Below are 20,056 nucleotides of genomic sequence, written 5' to 3' on the forward strand. Positions count from 1 at the left end.
CCACATGGGTACATGGACCCAAGGCTTTGGGCCGTCCTTGACTGCCTTCTAAGGCTACAAGCAGGGAGCTGGATGGGAAGCAGGGCTTCTGGGGTTAGAACCAGTACCCATATGGGATCCCGGCATTCAAGGCAAGGACTTAAGCTGCTAGGCCACGCTGCCGGGCCTGACAGCTACTTCTTGTGGTGGTGTGGACTTTAGTATTGAGTCTGCATAGGAATCTGGCTATAAAGATTGAAGTGGCAGGCCCAGTGCAGTAGCCTAGTGGCTAAAGCCCTCACTTTACATGCACTGGGATCCCATATGGGCGCCAGTTCTAATCCTGGCTGCTCTACTTCCCGTCCAGCTCCTTGCTTATGGCCTGGGAAAGTAGTAGAGGACTACCTAAAGGGTAGTGCAGCCTTGGGAGACCCAGGAGAAACTCCTGGCTCCTGACTTTGGGTTCGCTCAGCTTTGGCTTTTGCGGCTACTTGAGGAGTAAAGTAGTGGATGGAAGATCTTTCTGTCTTGTCTCCTTCTCTGTAAATCTGCCTTACAATAAAATTAAATAAAATCTTAAAAAAATATATATTGAAGTGGCTTGATGATTTGGTGTGTGGTTTGTCTCTTATAGCTTCCAGCATTTGACAGATTCTTGAAGCTTGGGGAGATAGCAGGATTTACAAAAGTTAAGCTTTGAGCTTTTAGTTTTATCAAGGCAAAACAGATAGGTGACATTAGTGATGCTGGGAGCCAGAAATTTGCATTTGTCACTCCCTGGTGAGGCGCAGCATAGACTGTAGATGATGCCACCCTTAACTAATCTGTCAGGTTGCAAGGTCATTAAATAAAGGAGGACAACTGGAAAAGTATTGAATTCCTGTAATCAGTTTCCTGTATTTGTCTCTGGTAGGAAACTGCTTGAGAACCACTTTCTTATGTTAACCATGAAGGAACTATTAGGTGAAAACAATGTGCTCTTGTGTAGAGCTGCTCTAGCTCCTTTACCCCCCACTTGGTCTCCCACAATGCATTGTTGATTTTTTTCATTAACTAAGACCCACGCCCCAGTTGTGTGATTCTCATGGCTCCCTCCAAGAACACAGTGGCTTGTTGAGGGTCCCTGGGATGTAGAGAAGGCTGGCTCGGGCCTTCCTTGTCCCACAGGAGGGCTCCCAGTCTCTCTAAGTTCTCTGGAAAGGCAGCAGTCCTTGCACATGCGCCAACCAGGGCTGCTGCCCCGCCTCTGGACAGTGGCGTGACACAGCAATGGCCGTGTCTGTGTGATCCCTATTAAGTAGGACCAGGGGAGCCTGGGAGGATAGGCCCACTGCTCTTGTACTTGAGTGTCTCTCCCATCCACCTCCATTTCTCACCCGTGTGGGGTGCCGTTTGTATCTCACCTTCTGACTCGGATCCCTGCCGTGGTTCATCCCTTCAGTCCCTGGGCACCAGTGGACAGGGTAAGCCCTTGGCACTCCCCACTGCTTCAACCTGAGGGTGATACCTCAGTAGGTTCTGTGTGCCTTGACAGGCCAGCAAGGCGAATGTGGTGCTGATCACTGGCCAAATCAGTCTCTTGTCTTGCTGTGGGGTGAAGAGCGGCGGAGTGTGCTCAGGTCAGTCATTGCTTCAAGTTTTGTGCTTACTCGTCTAGATGTAAATGCAAGTTTCTCTCTACATTCCTGATATTGTTATTTATATTCCTGAGGCTGGGTGTATGTCATCATGCTCATTTTTAAGATAGAAAGTGCTTGGACACAGAGATCAGGGACAAAAAGGGGACTCGGGCGCAGTGGTGGAATCTTGCCAGCAGGGCTGCTGGGCTACCTGCCTGGGCTGGGATTCTGCGTGCTTAGCCTCTTCACCCAGGCCAACTCGGCAACGCCACTGTGGGCAATCATGGCTAGGCTTCATGCGCTCTTGCCTGTTAGCAGGTATATTGGTTTGTAGAGCTACACAAAGATGTGAATAGCGGATTCCTCATATTCATTTCTCAAACACTTTTTTTTTAAAGATTTATTTATTTATTGGAAAGTCAGATATATAGAGAAGAGGAGAGACAGAGAGGAAGATCTTCCGTCTGATGATTCACTCCCCAAGTGAGCGCAATGGCCGATGCTATGCCGATCCAAAGCCGGGATCCAGGAACTTCTTCCGGGTATCCCACACAGGTGCAGGGTCCCAAAGCACCTCTTCCTCGACTGCTTCCCCAGGTCACAAGCAGGGAGCTGGATGGGAAGTGGAGACACCGGGATTAGAACCGGCACCCATATGGGATCCCGGAGCGTTCAAGGCGAGGACTTTAGCCACTAGGCCACGCCGCCGGGCCCCTCAAACACATAGTTTTATAAATAGAGGAGACAAAGGTAAAGCTTTCTTAAAATTGAGTGGCAACGCACATAGAAAGTTGCTCTGATGCATAACTGCCAGCAACAAAATGCAAACTTTTGGAACTGGCCGGAGCAGAATGTGAGCAGTTGACATCTCTTTTTGGGAGATGGATGGTTTCCAGTCTAAAAGCTGTGGCATTTTGCAGAACTGGTTTCCTTGTGTAGCACTTGGTGGGATTCTGCATGTGGAGTTCCAGTGAATTCCTGGAGAACGTGAAAGTAATTGGCCAACAAGAATAGGGCCCGCAGGAAGGGACAGGTTGACAAGGCTTTTGTGTAGGTGAGGTCCTGTGTTAGGAGAGCCCTATGGAATGTCCAATGGGCAGCTGGACAGATGGCCCCAAGGATAGAACTGGGCCTGCCCCTTGACAGGTCTGAGCTCTCCAAGGGCATGTGGTTGTGGCCCTGTGAGTTGCCTTGGTGGCCTTTGAGCAGCATCTGAAGGGACTTGCTGAGAAGGGGGTGGTGGGGCAGTGGGTGAGTGGTGGAGAGGAAAAGGAGGAGCCAGCAGCCTCTTGGTAGTGCTGGCAGTCTCCCACAGAGGAAAATGACCGGAATTGTGCTGGGCAGCGTTGCGCAGCAAAGCCAAGAGATGGCGGTGGACTGCTATGGGTGTGGTTTCCAGCCAGGGACACTTTGTTTTATCATCTGGGAGCCCTACACTCTGTGTGACAGCACACAACTTGCTTGGCCTATCTCTGTATCACTGATGTGTGTGAGGGGTGGGGGATGTTCAGGTCCCCAGAGAACAGGAGAACACAGCACGGATCCCATGGCCAGAGTTACTTCTCTTCACTGTGTCACATACAGCCTGGGTTTCCTTTTCAGCTTGATGTTTTGAATTAGATTTTGCTTATAGAAAAGTTATGGTAACGGTATAGTTTTCATGTGCTGTTTCTATAACTTTCTTTAAGGTTGCTGTTTTGCATAATTATACCATACTTCTCAGAAATAAATAGAGGTTCAGTACTAAGTTCTTGTTACAGTTGTTCTTTTGTTGTGGGCCTTGCTTCTTGTTTCTGGTTGTCTTCCCCACATAAATTGTGTGTGTGTGTGTACATCTGTGTGCATGTATATGTATGCACATATACATGCACATATACTAAAAAATTCTGGTTTTTAACAAATGCATGGAAGCATGTTCCATACAGAGTTTCCATGATCTGAAATTGTGGTCTGTGGCCTGGATCCAAACAGTGGTTGCAAGAGAGTAGATTTTCAAGGGACTGGGCAGGTCTTGCGAGGTGCAGGATGTGTCCTGGCCTTGGGGAACTAGGGCAGTGGAAGCAATGTGACAAGGGGACCGAGCACAGAGGATTCTGGGGTAGGGCTGGCAATGGCAAGTCCTAGGGCAGGGCCAGTGTGGTGCCTGGAAGGAAGGAAGTGTGTGGAGTTGTGCCTGGTACAGAGGATCTCCAGGTGAACTGCAGGAAAGAAACGGGTGGAGTCAGACAGGAGAAAGATTAGCAAGGGCCTGGGCCCCTGGCAGGATGTGAGTTCATGCTGAGGGAAGACGGGATTGCAGTGTGGGTGACTGCACACCCACAGTAGGGTAGAGAGCGGCAGGTGGGCCTTGCTGCTTGCTGCATTTCTCTGGGGCTCCTCTGGCTTGGTGTCTGGAGAAAACGGAGGAATTGTGCTTGCTGAGCTTTCACGTTGACTCAGCAGGCCATGTGACAGGAGCTATGGGCCGCGGATTGCCAGGTGAGCTTTTGAAAAAAGGCTGATGCTTGTCATTTATTGGGACATAGGCCTGTGTGAGGGAACAGCCCCTTGTCTGCTCCCAAAGAGCTGGAAGGGACTGGTGCTAGTCTCATTCCAGTGTTTCCCAAGGCTGTGCCCTGAGAAGTGGTGTTGGTAAGCGACAAGCTGTGGAGTTTTTACATGTTAGGTTACAAACCAGGAGTATGCAGTGTAGTCTGAGGGAGAAAGTATACTGTCTCCACAGACTGTGTCTCCTGACCGATGATGCCATCAAGAACAGGGACGCCAGGGAAAGTGTGTTTTGGATAAGAGCAACTGGGTCTGCTTACTTCTGAATCATGTTATGTAGAATCAACAAAACATGGGCTGTGTGTCTCCACCTGCATGCAAAGGTGTGGTATAGGGTGTGTATGCCTCGTGGAGGCCCATCTGCTGGCAGATGGCAAGCCCAGCTTATTGTTTAACAGCTGAGCTACCCTGGGCACTCTGTCCACCAATTCTCTTCTTTTTCCGGGTAACTTGACTGACCTTTATCCCAGCTGGGCAAGGAAAAGAGAAAAATTAGGAGGCATTTGGAAGGGAACTCCAATGAGAAAATATCTTTCCTTGATAAATAATTCAGACAGAAGTAGGATAGAAGAAAAAGATCAGGTGAAAAGAGAGAGAAGACAAGATCCTGACAATCTTACACAGGAAACAGAGCAGGGATAGAAGAAGCACTGGGCTTGGCAAGGAACCAGGCCTTGTGCTTCCCTAAACATGGATGTGTGTGCGCTGGGTGCCAGGGTGTGTTTCCTGAAAAAAAGAGCCACAGATGTTCTCAGAAACTTCTGAATGTGAAGGAGAACAAAGCTGGAGACACCCATTCACTTGTTAACCTGGGCTGGCATGGCACAGCCGTGGCTACATTGGAGTGTGGCCATTCTGTTCCTTTTGTATTTCCTTCTCTCTGTTTTTAAACAGATTTGTTTATTTTACTTGAGGGTCAGAATTACAGAGGGAGAGAGACTGAGAGGAAAAGAGGTCTTCCATCCACTGGTTCATTCCCTGAATGGCCACAAGAGCCAGAGCTGTGTCCTTCTAGAGCTAAGAGCTGGGAGCCTCTTTTGGGTCTCCCATGTGGGTGCAGGGACCCAAGCACTTGGGCCATGTTTTGCTACTTTCCCAGACCATTAGCAGGGAGCTAGACTGGAAGTGGAACAGCTGGGACTAGAAGTGTAGATCTGGTGCCTATATGGATGCCAGTGCCTCAGGTTGAAGATTAGCTTGCTATACACTGTGCCAGCCCCAGTCATTTTGTTTCTGATGAAGATGGCTTGGCTGCTTAGGTTCCTGCCACCCACGTGGGAGTCCCAGATGGAATTCCTGGCTTCTGGTGTTGGTTTTGCCCAGTCTTGGTTGTAGTGGGCACTTGGAGGGGGAACCAGTAGATGATAGATTTATCTCTGTTTCTCTCTGCATTTACGTTGATGAAAATGAAGAGACAGTTTTAAAAATCACAATTTTTAAAAGATTTATTTATTTTTATTGGAAGCATAGATTTACAGAGAGAAAGATCTTCTGTCCACTGGTTCGCTCCCCCAAGTGGCTGTAACTGGTGGAGCTGAGCCTATCCAACGCCAGGAACCAGGAGCTTCTGGATCTCCCACACGGGTGCAGGGTTCCAGGGCTTTAGGCTGTCCTTGACTGCTTCCTCAGACCACAGACAGGGAGCTGGATGGGAAGTGGAGCACCCGGGGCATGAACAGGTGTCCATATTGGATCTTGACGTGTACAAGACAATAATTTAGCCACTGAGCCAGGCCTAAAACATTACATGTTTTTATAAAAACATGTTAGAAAGAGAGACAGAGAGAAAGATCTTGCATCTACTGTTTTACTCTTCAAATGGCTGCAGTGGCCAAAGCTGAGCTGTTTTGAAGTAAGGAGCCTCTTCTCTGTCTCTCACGTGGATGAAGGGTTCCAAGACTTTGGCCATCTTCCACTGTTTTCTTAGACCACAAGCAGGAAGCTGGAAGGGAAGTAGAGCTCTCGGGACATGAACCAGGATCCAAATGGAATGCTGGCGCTTGTAGGCAGGGCATTACCCAATTGAGCCATTGTCTGGTCCTTGGAATTTTTTTAATGGAATTATTTCTTTTGGAACTGGCATGGTAGTGTAGCAGGCCAGTCTTCCAGCTGCAGCACAGGCATCCCATATGGGCACTGTTGTGTGTCTTGGCTGTTCCACTTCCCATCCAGTGCCCTGCTTATGGCCCAGGAAAGCAGCAGACATCCAAGTGATGCCCATATGGTATACTGTTGCCATAGGCAGCAGCTTAATCCTCTACATTATAGTACTGGCTCAGAATTTGCTTTTTAAGTTCAAAGGAGGGGAAAGCATTGTGGCTCATTGAGCTAACCACCTGCAATGCCACTATCCCATTTCAGTGCTGGTTTGAGTCCTGGCTTCCCGTCCAGCTCCCTGCTCAGGTACCTGGGAAGGTAGTGGGTGGTTGCCCAGGTACTTGGGTCCCGCCCTCTACTCTGAGACTCAAGAGTTCTATTCTCCTGTCTGTGGCCCGGTCGGCCCTAACTCTTGTGGCCATCTGGAGAATAATCGACCAGATGGAAGATCTCTGTGTCTGTGTAACTGCTTTTCAAAAAGTAAATAACCATTTAAGAAAGCTCAGTATAATAAGGACTTCATTGAGCAGATATTGTTACAAAGTAGTGACAGGAAATCCTAAAAGAGAACAGCAAACCTGGAGTTCTTGCTGTTGTTTACAGAAAATTTCCAAAACAATGTCAGCATGGTCAATAGATTTTGATCTGTTTTTCTTTAAATAGGACTGCTAGGGCCTGAAAGTTCATTTATTTTCATTAAGGAAAATGTTACTTTGAGTGGGAAACCCTGTTGTGTTTTCCTGAATTAGAGAAATGTGTGTGTTCATTTTGGAGGCAAAACAGTGACTGGATTTAAATAGGAGTCTGGCAGCGTGGGGAGCGGTTGACATTCACTTCTGATGGGCAGAGTCAGCGTGCAGCCTTTTGCACTGGCGCTCTGTAGCTGGGGCTGGGAAAGTGAAGGTTTTGTATTGTGGAGTGTAAGAGCATGATGAAGAGCAAATAGGTTTTTAAGTTTTTCTTTGGACTTGACCAATTCTGACTTGTGTCAGTGGCTTTGGTAGAAAACGCAATGATTTGTCTGTTTCATGGGAGGGAATAAAATGATGATATGACAGATTGGAGTTCTTTCAACTCACTTTCCTGTCAACAGTTTTTTTTTTTTTTCTTCAGATCCTTTCTGTGTCTTCAAGTGAAAGGGCATTATGTTAGACGTAAGTCCCATTAGTGAATAGTAAGTTTTTATAGGGCCTAGTTTTTTTTTTAACATGTATTTTTTTTATTTGAAAGGCAGTTACAGAGAAAGAGAGGGAGACAAAGAGATAGAAATCTTTTATTTGTTGGTTCTTTCCCCAAAAGGCTGCTATGGTCAGAGCTGAGCAGATCTGAAGCCAGGAGCCAGGAACTTCCGGTTTTCCGTGTAGATGCAGGGCCCCACACACCTGGTCCGGCTTCTGCTGCCTTGGCAGGTGCATCAGCAGGGAGCTAAAGCAGACCCTGGGAAGCAGTGGTGATGTATCCCTGCCCCCTGCCCCCAAGGTGAGAGACCTGTCTCCAGTGCTCAGCCCTCAGCTGCAGCTATGGCCTGGCTCTGTCCCAGCTGTGGCAGGCTGGGTGAACCAGTGTCCATCTCTGTTTCACTAAGTCAATAAATGAGGACTGAGACTTATTTTTATGATGTTTTTATGCACAAGGGTCTATTTTAAGGGTGTCCTGGCATGGAAAATGAAGAGCACTCTGGAATGTTAATGTTGCTGTTTGTATTCACTACAAATTGAGGAGGGTGAGTTAAACCATTTTTTCCCCTCCAAGTGGAACATCCATTCGCTCTTGCCTTGCAGGATATGGGGACGGAAAGGGTAATAGAACACTTTGATCATGGGTACTAAAAGCATTTGTAGGAGCCAAAAAAGAAGTGTGACGTTCCCCAAAGCAGTGTTTGCCGTGTTAATTACGTATCCCGGGAGAGGTGAGGTCAGCTGCCTCGGCCCTCTTGGGTTTGTGCGTCCTTTGCTGGTTCAGCCACAGCAGGCAGTCGGCATGGCTGACTCCTGTTTTATACTGCTGGCAATTCAGTCTTCTGAGGAAGACCCTCATTCTGCCCGGCAAGAGCAGGACGTGGCTCCAAGGCGGCCTAGGTGGTCCTGGTGTGTCCAGTGTGGTGGGTTACCGTGGAGTCTCTCCCGCCGGCCGCATGGCTCCTCCAGACCTCCGGCGGTGCAATCTGCAGACTTGCTAGGCCTTTACTCTGCTCCTGCAGGCAGGCGAGGAACTGGAAGGCCAGGGTCGGCTCAGTTGACTCAGCACCTTGCTGTGTGTATGTGTGTGCGCACAGAACAAGTGTCACCCTGTTGTTAGGTATCGTGGGAGCATAGGGGGCGGGATTCATGTATTTTTTTTTCCAGGTAGTTGTGGGAGTACCTGCTGGCAGTACTGCTCATTTGCTTGGTTGGTTGCTTGGTTCTATTTTCCTATGGACAGTCCTGAATCATTGTTTGTGGCTGTGGGTCCTACACACACCACCCACTCAGGGTCTGGATTAGCACCTGTCTTCTGTTTATTCATGCATGGATCCCCTCTGGGTGTACAGGGCAACCTCATGGCATGACTTTTTCTCACCGGGATCATAAAGAGAGGAAGTAACACCCATCACCTGTTGCTAAGTAGTGGGGGCTTGCATGGATCTAGTGACTGACAGATAGGCTTTTTATTTCCCATATTTGACAGTCTTATTATGTGTTGTTTTCTATAAGCTTTCAAAATAACTTTATTGAGGTGGACAATGTGGTGCAGTGGGTTAAGCTGCTTCTTGCGAAGCCAGTGTCCCTTGTCAGAGGCTTGTTCAACTTCTGAATGCTCTGCTGCCTGTCCATCTTCTGCTGCTGTGCCTGAGAAGACAGCAGTTGGGTGGCCCAAGTACGGAGGCTCTGGCCCCCACCTCCCCCGCATGTGGGAGACCTGAATGGGAGTTCCTGCCTCCTGCCCTTGGCCTGGCCCAGCCCTGGATGCTCTGATTACTAGCGAGTGAACCAGTGAATGGAAGATCTCTGTCTCCCGCTGTCTCCATCACTGTTACTCTTTCTTCTCTCTCTCTCCCTTCCTTTTCATTTTTTTTTTAAGATTTATTTTATTTTTTTATTGGAAAGGTGGATATACAGAGAGGAGAGACAGAGAGGAAGATCTTCCGTCCAATGATTCACTCTCCAAGTGAGCGCAACGGTCGATGCTATGCTGATCCAAAGCCAGGAGCCTCTTCCAGGTCTCCCACGCGGGTGCAGGGTCCCAAAGCTTTGGGCTGTCCTTGACTGCTTTCCCAGGCCACAGGCAGGGAGCTGGATGGGAAGTGGGGCCGCCGGGATTAGAACCGGCACTCATATGGGATCCCGGGCGTGAAAGGCGAGGACCTTAACCACTGCGTCATCGCGCCAGGCCCTCTTTCATTTTTTTAAAATTAAAGGTTTATTTATTTTGATTGGAAAGGCATATATACAGAGAGGAGGAGAGACAGAGAAAGATCTTTCATCTGCTGGTTCACTCCCCAAGTGGCCACGGTGGCCAGAGCTGAGCTGATCTAAAGTCAGGAGCCAAGAGCTTCTCCCAGGTCTCCCACGTAAGTGCAGGGTCCCAAGGCTTTGGGCCGTCCTCGACTGCTTTCCCAGACCCCAGGCAGGGAGCTGGAAGTGGAGTAGCTAGGGCATGAACCAGTGCTCGTATGGGATCCTGGTGCATACAAGGCGAGGGCTTTAGCCACTAGGCTACCACGCCGAGCCCACTTCTTCCCTTCCTTCCTTCTTCCTGTTCTTCTCTCCCTGCGCCCTCTTTTCATTTTTCATCTTCCTGATCTCCTCCTGTTTCCTTCTCTCCATGATTCACTGCCTCTGCTGTAGGAAAGATGAGCTGGTGCAGGGCCTGTTCTCTTTGGGTGCTTCCAAGCTGGGGGCCCCAGGCTCTGGTCCCTGACCTGGGGCCTGGTCACGGTTTGGCACTGATGGTGCCAACATGACTGTCAGCCTGCTGTTAGGCAGCTCACAGGCAAGTGGGTGAGAAGACACTGAGTCACATGCCGAGGCAGTGTGCATGCAAGAGGGCACATATGCCCTGTGGTGTGGGGTGTACGGGATGGTGTCCTAGACTCTAGCCGCTGTGTGTGCTACCACATCCTCTGACTTCAGCCCCAGCGTGGCTCACCATTTCCTGAGGAGACCACATGCTGGCTTTCCCAAGAGGAGCATGGTGGGACCAACGGGGAGCAATCGGCTCCTCTCAGTGCCAGGTAGAATTGACGTCTACAGTAGCCATGGCAGGTTGGGACGTTTGTCCTCTCTGGGGCAGATGAATATTACAGTCCGTAATTGGCTGTGAGATTGTCATTTCTTGGTTCTAGTGTGGTAGCCCAGATCCGATGTGTCTGTGAAAGCTGTTAGATTTGCTGCTCACCAAAATGTTAGATTCGCCGACCACTAGGGAAAGAATAACTCAGCCAAATATATGAAACGAATTTGGATGGCCTTTATTTCAGGGAAGCATGGTCATGGGCTTCCCTTCCCCATGCAGCAGAAAGGACAGATGTGAGGGAGCGGCTGCAGAGGAAGAAGAGTGCGGAAGAGACAGGAGAAGGGGCCTTTTTAAACTCTCCTTGACATGGAAGCCGAGATGGGGGTCACCTTGGCCCTTATGGTGGGGGGGGATATGGGTCTGTGCCCCTCATTATTGCAACGTTGGTCTCACTGCCTGAGGGGCCCGCCAGAATTCCTCCATCCATTCCGGGTTTGGTTGGAGGCAAACTCTATCCTTTTCTGGCCACCGTGGTAGCCATCAGAAGTGAGCATGCTGCCTCTGCAGAAGTGAAGGCCAGCAGGCTCCATGTAGGTTGTCAAGTAGCCTTTACTCACAGCACTGAGCCTGGTGGTCAGTGGCAGCTCTACCTGCTACTCCACAAACACCTTCCTTCTGGTCAGGGAGCGGTGCCGGGATGCTGGCCAGCCCTCTGGAGAGATCCATTCGCTCACGGTGAATCCGTGTGCTTTGTATGCAGGTCCTGGACGCGCCTTGCATTGGGCTCGTGTGGTGACTGCAATTGCTGTTTGCCCTTTCTCACAGGATTCACTGTGTTAATGCGACTTCTGCCGCAGGGAAACAGCTCTCATTTTTACCAACCCTCTGATGGGCTCCTTTTCTGTTTATTTAACAGAACATCTGATCAAATTCATGACCATGGGGGATATGAAGACCCCGGACTTCGATGACCTCCTGGCGGCGTTTGACATCCCGGACATGGTGGATCCCAAAGCAGCTATCGAGTCTGGACATGATGACCATGACAGCCATATTAAGCAGAATGCTCACGGTGACGATGACTCGCACACACCATCATCTTCTGACGTGGGAGTTAGCGTGATCGTCAAGAATGTGCGCAACATTGACTCCACTGAGGGTGTAGACAAGGATGGCCACAACGCCACGGGCAATGGCCTGCACAATGGCTTCCTTACGGCCTCTTCGCTCGACAGCTATGGCAAGGAAGGGACCAAGGCCTTAAAGGGGGATGTGCCCACTTCTGAGGTCACTCTGAAAGACTCCGCCTTCAGCCAGTTTAGCCCCATCTCCAGCGCTGAGGAGTTTGATGATGATGAGAAGATTGAAGTGGATGACCCCCCTGACAAGGAAGATGGGCGCCCGGGTTTCCGGACTGCCCTGTTGGCAGGCTCAGCTCCACAGCAGGACTATGAGAAGCTGAAGGCCCTCGGAGCAGAAAATGCAAGCAAAACGGGACACTCTTCATCCAGCAGCATGGAAAAGAGCAAGGCTGTAAAGAGAGAGACGGACACAAACTCCATCCACCTGAGTGTCTACGAACCTTTCAAAGTCAGGAAATCGGAGGACAAACTGAAGGACAGCACCGAGAAGGGGCTGGAAAACAGAGTCCTGGATGGCAAGCTGAGCTCCGAGAAGAGCGAGCCTGGCCTGGTGGGTGTAGCACCATCCAAGAACAAGTCATCCTCCAAGCTGTCCTCATGCATCGCTGCCATTGCTGCCCTGAGCGCCAAAAAGGCGGCGTCAGACTCGAGCAAGGAACCTGCAGCCAATTCTAGGGAGTCCTCTCCGCTTCCCAAGGAGGCCAGTGACAGCCCCCGGGCTGCCGACAAGTCTCCAGAGACCCAAAGTCTCATTGACGGGACCAAGAGGGCAAGCCTCAAGCTGCCGGACAGTCCCCGGAGTGTCTCGAGCGAGAACAGCAGCAAAGGGTCCCCGTCCTCTCCTGCGGGCTCCACGCCCGCCATCCCCAAGGTCCGCATTAAAACCATTAAGACATCCTCTGGGGAGATCAAGAGGACCGTGACGAGGGTGTTGCCGGAAGTGGATCTCGACTCTGGGAAGAAGCCTTCCGAGCAGACAGCATCCGTGATGGCCTCTGTTACGTCCCTGCTGTCGTCGCCAGCGTCGGCTGCGGTCCTCTCCTCCCCGCCCAGGGCACCTCTGCAGTCGGCAGTGGTCACCAACGCAGTTTCCCCAGCTGAGTTGACGCCCAAACAGGTCACCATCAAGCCCGTGGCCACCGCGTTCCTCCCCGTGTCTGCTGTAAAGACAGCAGGGTCCCAAGTCATTAATCTGAAGCTCGCTAACAACACGACAGTGAAAGCCACGGTCATATCTGCGGCCTCTGTCCAGAGTGCCAGCAGTGCCATCATCAAAGCTGCCAATGCCATCCAGCAGCAAACTGTCGTGGTGCCGGCATCCAGCCTGGCCAATGCCAAACTCGTGCCAAAGACTGTGCACCTTGCCAACCTTAACCTTCTGCCTCAGGGTGCCCAGGCCACCTCGGAACTCCGCCAAGTGCTAACCAAACCTCAGCAACAAATAAAGCAGGCAATAATCAATGCGGCGGCCTCACAGCCACCCAAGAAAGTGTCACGGGTCCAGGTGGTGTCGTCCTTGCAGAGCTCGGTGGTGGAAGCTTTCAACAAGGTGCTGAGCAGTGTCAATCCAGTCCCAGTTTACATCCCAAACCTCAGTCCTCCCGCCAATGCAGGGATCACGTTACCGACGCGGGGCTACAAGTGCTTGGAGTGCGGTGACTCCTTTGCACTTGAAAAGAGCCTGACCCAGCACTACGACAGGCGTAGCGTGCGTATCGAAGTGACATGCAACCACTGTACAAAGAACCTCGTTTTTTACAATAAGTGTAGCCTCCTGTCCCACGCGCGTGGGCATAAGGAGAAGGGCGTGGTCATGCAGTGCTCCCACTTAATTCTGAAGCCAGTCCCAGCAGATCAGATGATCGCTTCCCCATCAAGCAATACTTCAGCCTCCTCCGCCACGGTCCAGAGTGCCACAGCCGCTGGCACGCACACCGTCACAAAAGTCCAGTCTGGCATCACGGGGACAGTCATCTCTGCCCCTTCCAGCACCCCCATCACCCCAGCCATGCCCCTAGACGAGGACCCCTCCAAACTCTGTAGACATAGCCTGAAGTGTTTGGAGTGCAACGAGGTCTTCCAGGATGAGACGTCGCTGGCGACGCACTTCCAGCAGGCTGCAGATACAAGTGGACAAGTAGAGTATCATTTACATTTGGGTGTTTCTGTGATGAGTCTGTAGATGCGAGTGCTTAATAAGAAGCTGTGGATTTTAGGGATGGGAGCTCAGCTCAGTGGAGGGTGTGGCTGTGGGTGTGCATGTGTGTAATTGTGTAAGTGCACAAACGTGGCATGTAAAAGAGAAGACTACTTTCACTAGACAGGAACAGTGTTGAAACACACATCTTTTTTTTTTTTTTTTTTTTTAAGTGCCAGCTTGTTGGGAAGGTGATTCTTCCAACCAGACATAAGCTGTGTATGCCAGTGGAGTCCTGGTGTTTTGGAGCTAGGTACTTGCGAGGGAGTGGCATGCACATGGGAAGTCCGAGGCTGAGCTGTTCCTGATGCCATGCCGTTGGGTAAAATGTTGGCTCATGTTGTGTTGCCAGTGTTGCTGCATTATTAGTGACAATTTGGGGAATTTAAAGGCTACTGACTTCTCTTATTTGTTGTGATACTGACACATTGTTAATATTCAGGCACAGATGGGTGGTCCTCACAGCGAGTTTCCTTACTTAAGACTGGCCAAAGTGTGCTCCATGTAAACTGCAGTGAGTTCTACATTGCCCATCTCCAGTTGGGTGGGCTGGATGTGTGTTTACGGCTTTGTTCCTATGTGAGCTGCAGGTGGCCACTTGTGAAAAACCTAGCACAATGATACCTGCCTTCTGCCTCTATCATTTTACTTCTGTTCATGGAACAGCTGTGGTTGACAAATACACGAATTTAACGAGTGTATGATGCCTGTTATTGGAAAGTACCTGGTGTGTGGGATGAAATTAGTTCAAGCTAGAGAGATCAGATGATAATTTGTGCCAACCACAAAGCCTGTAACATTCAAAGCGGGTGCTAGTTTGAGCTAACATACCCTGTCGGACTTTCCTCTGAAAATCTCACCATCAGCCATCTCTTCTTTGTCTTCCAGGATTTTGTTCATTTGTGCTGTGGTTGATTTGTAGCTCTGGTCCTGTTTTGGCGCCGAGTTCCATGGGGAAGGGTGAGGGGGTTGTCAAGACCTACTGCAGTGCTTTTTTAGGATTTTGACTTTGGGGGACAGTAGTTAGAGACCCTGAGTGGTGTTTTTCTCTGATTTTTCAGCTTAGTGCAGGTGGAAGCGAATTTTGATCCTTTCCTTACAGGTTTGTGTTACGTGTTTGTTTCATGGGCTCTGAGAGAGAGGCCCAGAGACCAGGGGAGCAGCTGCCTGCTTCAACCAGTGCCCACTGTGGCCTCCTTGGCAGATCCCACAGGCAGTGTTGGCTCTGTCTTTATGGCCTCCTATCTTGGCATCATTTCCTTCAAATGATGCAGTGGGCAAGAGAAGCCCAGAGCTACTCCTGCAGTTGGCCTGCCCTTAGACTTGCTTTTGTGTCTGCTAGTGGCCTGGGGTGGTTGACCAAGAGTTGGCCTGTGAAGGCCTCACTCTTAGCCTGCGTGCCCTTGTTCTTGCCTTCCAAGTCCTGTCATCTGTGTGTGTCTGCTTTGGGACATCTCCATGCATTATGATTGAGGATGGCTGTGGGCAGAGAGGAAGGAATTTCCCTTCTTCCCTGTATTGCTGCTGTCTCAGTCTCTATTAGCTGTTTAGGCTTGGTGGCCATGCAAGGGTCAAGCAGGGGTGAAGCTCTTTGCCTGGGGCTGGAGTGGGAGGAAGATTGACATGTTTTCTTGTTTGCTTGGTGGCTGGGACCATTAAAGTATGCAGGCCCCTGTTTCACCCGGAATCCTAATGAATGAGTCATGGCAGAATATACATTAGCTCCAAGACCAGATAAATATGAAGCAAAACAGCCCGGCCCCCACTTCCTGTCTCTGGTTATGCTGGGCTGTCATCCACTTGGCTCTCTGGAGAGAGTGCTTGCTTTTAGTGATCTAGCCAAGTGCATGACCAGTTTCTATAGGCCTGGTGGTATGAAATGCCCCCCATGGTGCCTTCTCATTACAGTTGCAGGCCTAGTGCCCCTGCACAGTTTCTGTCCTCCTTCCCAGCAGGGAGTAGCTGCTAAAGGCACTCCTCCAGTCAGTTTAGCCATTTCTGGGCTCTTGGTGATTGCTGGGACTGTGAAGGGAGGGACCACAGTGCGGAGGAGCAGGAAAGTGAAGAGCAGATGCTCTGATTTCTTCTGCCCAGTTTGCCAGTGCCAGGCCTGTGCCATTGGAAGGTTTATGACTTTAGGGAAAAGTCCATCATAGCAGTCACTTCCTTTCTAAAAGCTGTCCCTAAGGTACTTCCTCCTTTAGTGATGTTTTCCCATACAGCCCAGATGGCAATTCCCTGGTGTTGTGAGTCCCAGAGCCTTGACATAGCCTTCTGCTTCTGTCCCACCCCCTCACCCCACCTTATACCACACATGTAAAACTTGTGTTTCCCGTTGATCCCCACACCCTAAGACACCCAATAGTGAGCTGAGAACCAGCCAATTCCTCGCACGTGGGCATGAACTGTGCCTAGTATGCCTGGCCTGCCAACAAGCAAACAAAAGGGACCAGCTGGGCTACTCACTGGAGTCAGCGTGGCTTCCCCTCGTGATTGTGGGGCTAACTAGGGCTGTACTTGCAGCTTCTGCCCAACCTCTCTAGAGGTGTAGCGCCGTGGGTCCCTCATCTGCTGAGGCAGTGGGATCCAAAGTCCCAAACGTGGGCTCTGCTGAGTGTGCTCTTCACAGTGCCGTGAAGCTGGGCCTTCGTGAGCCCGAGTGTGGGTAGCCCATCCTTTGTACTGCTGGGTGGCGTTGCGTTGTACACCTGTACCCCAGCAGCTCGTCGGTTGCTTTTGAAGGGTCTTGCCTCTTGTTCAGTCTGGGACTGTTAGGAAGAAAGCTGGTTTAAGCATTTGCGTGCAGCTTGCCCGTTTTTTTTTTTTCTCTGAGAGGAAAGCCCAGGAGTATAATTGTGGGATGGTGTCATAGTTGCGTGTTTGGATTGTCAAGAAACTGTTTCCCAGAGTGGTTGTCCTGTTTTATATTCCCATGGGCAGTGGACGAGGGATCCAGTTTGCTTGCATCCTCACGGGCATGTGGTGGCTTTGCCCAGGTGGTTTTGGGTCTGGTTTTAGCTATCCTGTGGGAGTATAGGATATTCTTCATTGTGGTTTGAATTTGTCTCCCTAAGGACCTGTGATGCTGGGTGTGTTGTCACCATCAGCTGCCATGTGTCCTTTTCAGTGAGCTGTCGTCCAGTTTACTCATCCTGCTATGTTTAGTTTTCTTATCATTTTAAGGTTGGGCCAGCTCTTGATGGAGAGTCCTCGCTCTGCTGGGTGTGTGCTTGCAGTTCTCTTCTCCCAGGCTGTAGCTTGCCTTTATCCTCTAACAGGTTTCTGGAAGGGCAGGCGTTCGAAGTGAATCCCAGTGTATCAGTTTTCCCTTTATGGTTTGCACTGGTGGTTTCAACTCTTTAAAGAGCTCTTTGTCCAGTCCTAGATCCTGAAGATTTCCTCCTGGGTTTTCTTTCACCTAAAAGTTTTGTAGTTTCTCTGTGTGTGTGTGTGTGTGTGTGTGTGTTTTTTTTTTAAATGTCTTCCATTTTGAGTTCGTCTTTGTGTAAGCTTTGAGACTTGAGTCCTTTTTTTGGCCCATGCAAGCCTGCTTCCTGTACTGCTGTTTGTTGGCAGTGTTGTCTAGTTAGGCCTGTTGGGTGGCACTTGTTCTGGATTCTTGATTCCGTCTCACTGGGCCATGGATTTCTCTTTCAGCATCACCCAGTCTTGAGTACTAATAGCTCTTGACTGATCCCTCTAATATCATTCTTCTTTCTTGGGATTATCCTAGCTATTCTAGTTCTTTTGCATTTCATTTGAATTTTAGAAAAATGTTTGTTTCTATCCACAGCAGCAAAAGCCTTGTTGAAACTTGGCAGTGTTTGCCTTAAATTTACACGGCTTTTTGGAGGAAGAAGAGACTTGACCCATGGTGAATCTTTCAGTGGGGGAACACACTCTGTATTTACTTGGATTTTTAGTGTTTTTCATCATGTGAGTCCTGTAAGAGCACCATTAATTTCTTTTTTTTCCCCCTAATAATTGTATCCATAGTCATTGCAAACATGTGAAAATGCAATTAATGTTGTATATTTATTGTGTATCCTCTGACTGTTGACCTCATTTAATTTATTGGTTTCGGGGATTTTCTGAGGAACCGCATTGATTTTTCAGATGCCAAAGTAGCTGTGTGTCCCTAGAACGAGTGCTGTTTGATCAGGCTGCTGTGTTGTGGGTTTCATTTGCGAATGTCTCCCTAGCGAGTTTTGCACCTGTGTTCCGGTAGGCTTCTCTGATTGCTCCATCTTGCTGTGCTTTGGAGTAGCCTGGCACGGAAGTGTTCCCTTCTTCTCTGTTTTCTGGAACAGTGTATGTGATTGGTGTTGCTTTTCTTTTCAGTGTTTGGTACAATTAACCTGGGGCACCACTGGGCTTGGGAGACTCCTTCCCTGTCACTACGTGGGCAGGGCTGTTGGGACGCTTCATCCGGTCCCCTGGGAGTGCTAGACCGCCTCTGCCTGGACTTGGCGTGATGGGGACCCTGGTGGAAAGAGTAGAGCAGTTGCTGTTTGCAAGTTTTCTCCTTGGCTATAAAGAGCCGACTTCTGTTGGGGATTTTTTTCTTTCTCTGCCCAGTGATGTTTCTGGGGAGCCAGCTTCTTGGGCACCAAGTCTGGGACACAGGAGGCATAAAGAACAATCTGGAGGTCCCGCCAGTCCACTGTCTTTCCCACCTTTCTATGTAACACCCAGGGGCTTCTGGTGGTCCCAGGGGAACACTGGGGCTGGGGACTTTGATGCCTGGTTTCACAGCCAGGGAGTTTCACTGTGTAATTAAAGGTCTGAGCTGCCTGCTCCCTGAGGGTTCCCACGGGATTCTCAGGATTCTCCAGCCAGCCGTTGGCCCTCCGGGTTTCTACTTCTGAATGGCAGGTCGCTGTCTTCAAAGGCCTCAGCACTGCTAAGCTGAGCCTGCAAGCCCTCAACTGTTCCCTGGGACAGCTCAGTCCCCAGCTCCCTTCTTCCCAGCTCTTACTGGTTTGTGTTTTAGAGCAGGTCCTCTCTGTTCTCAGGTCCTCTCTGTTCTCTCTGTTCTCCTTTCCTGTCCACGCCTATGGCTACGCCTGTCACACCTTCTTGCATTGTTTCCTGCCTGCATGACATGTCCCAGAGGCGAGGTGTTTATGGCGTTTGCTGACATTAACTTACTGGGACTTTCTGGGGGCTGTCTGTGCAGAAGTTATCGCTGCCACATAGCACCCCTGCCACCCACTCTGAGCTGGGTCTGTGCTCTGCCATCCCTTTTAGGTCTCTGGTAAAGGTGAGGTGGCTTTGCTCAGTCTTTCCTGCTCTACATTCCTCAGGCTCTAGTTTCATCTTAGAGAATTGTCCCACCCTGGTGTGAGATAGGTCGTGATGGCTGCTTGGGAGAGGCTGCCTTGCCTGCTTAGTTAGCCGCGGGGGTGGAGTGGGCTGCTGCAGGAGCAGCCAGAAAGCCCTGGAACCTTAACAAGGCAGGGAGAGTAAAGCAGTACAATAAAAACAGAGTTGGTGGGCGGTTGGCTTTGTGTTCTGCCTGCCCAGTTAGTAATCCCTGCTGTGGGCACCTTGAGCCTAGATGCCCAGAGCAGAGTCCTTTCCTCCCCGAATTGGAGTGTCGTGGATTCACATCTCACCCTTGCTGTGACTAAACTCAGCAGAGGACAGACTGGAACGCCCACCATCTCATGGTTGGAATCTCTTTTCTTTCTACAGAACCCACAGCAGCTTTAGCACCAGAGCATGCTCTAGGTCCTCTGAGCAGCGCTTTTACTTTACACTTGAAAAAGCACATGTCCAATTAGTGGCAGAACCGAGACTCAAGGTAGGGTTTCCGGTTCACTGTTCTTTCCACCTCATTATGCTGATTTCCCTAGAAAAAAGCAAGAATTTTACATTTGCTGGGATCTTAAGAATCAGTAAGAATGGACGCTTGGGTGGTGGGTGGCTGAGGTGCCAGCCTTCTGCATTGGAGTGCCTCAGGTCAGTGCCTGGCCCTGGCACCTGACTGCTGCTTCCTGCTGGTGCCAGTGCTGGGCAGGGAGCAGTGATGGCTCAAGGTGTTTGTGTCCCCATCTCCACTTGCGAGGCCTGGCATGAGTCCCTGGCTCCTAGTTTTGGCCTGGCTCAATCCCAGTTATTGAAGGCATTTGGGCAGTGAACCAGGTGATGGGCACTCTGTTTGTCTCTCTGCTTCTCAAGTAAATAAATGAAAATTAGAAAATACAACAGCTAAAAAGCTTTACCCAGGGGAGGAGGGAAGAATGGACCCTGGGTTA

General features: G+C 50.1%; 1 protein-coding gene across 15 annotated transcripts in view; it reads left to right on the forward strand.

The window, feature by feature from the left end:
* ZNF532 (zinc finger protein 532) overlaps positions 1-20,056 on the forward strand; it is a 110,436-nt gene that overhangs the window by 39,023 nt on the left and 51,357 nt on the right. For all 15 annotated transcript variants that reach the window (XM_040985056.1, XM_040985052.1, XM_040985060.1 and 12 more), the window contains one exon: positions 11,374-13,736. In XM_040985056.1, the coding sequence (XP_040840990.1) occupies positions 11,391-13,736 (2,346 nt within the window). In that variant the 5' untranslated portion in view covers positions 11,374-11,390. The remainder of the gene's footprint in view (positions 1-11,373; positions 13,737-20,056) is intronic.

Source organism: Ochotona curzoniae, unplaced genomic scaffold (assembly GCF_017591425.1).
Source record: "Ochotona curzoniae isolate NIBS_2020 unplaced genomic scaffold, NIBS_Ocur_1.0 contig_43, whole genome shotgun sequence".
Classification (NCBI taxonomy): Eukaryota; Metazoa; Chordata; class Mammalia; order Lagomorpha; family Ochotonidae; genus Ochotona; species Ochotona curzoniae.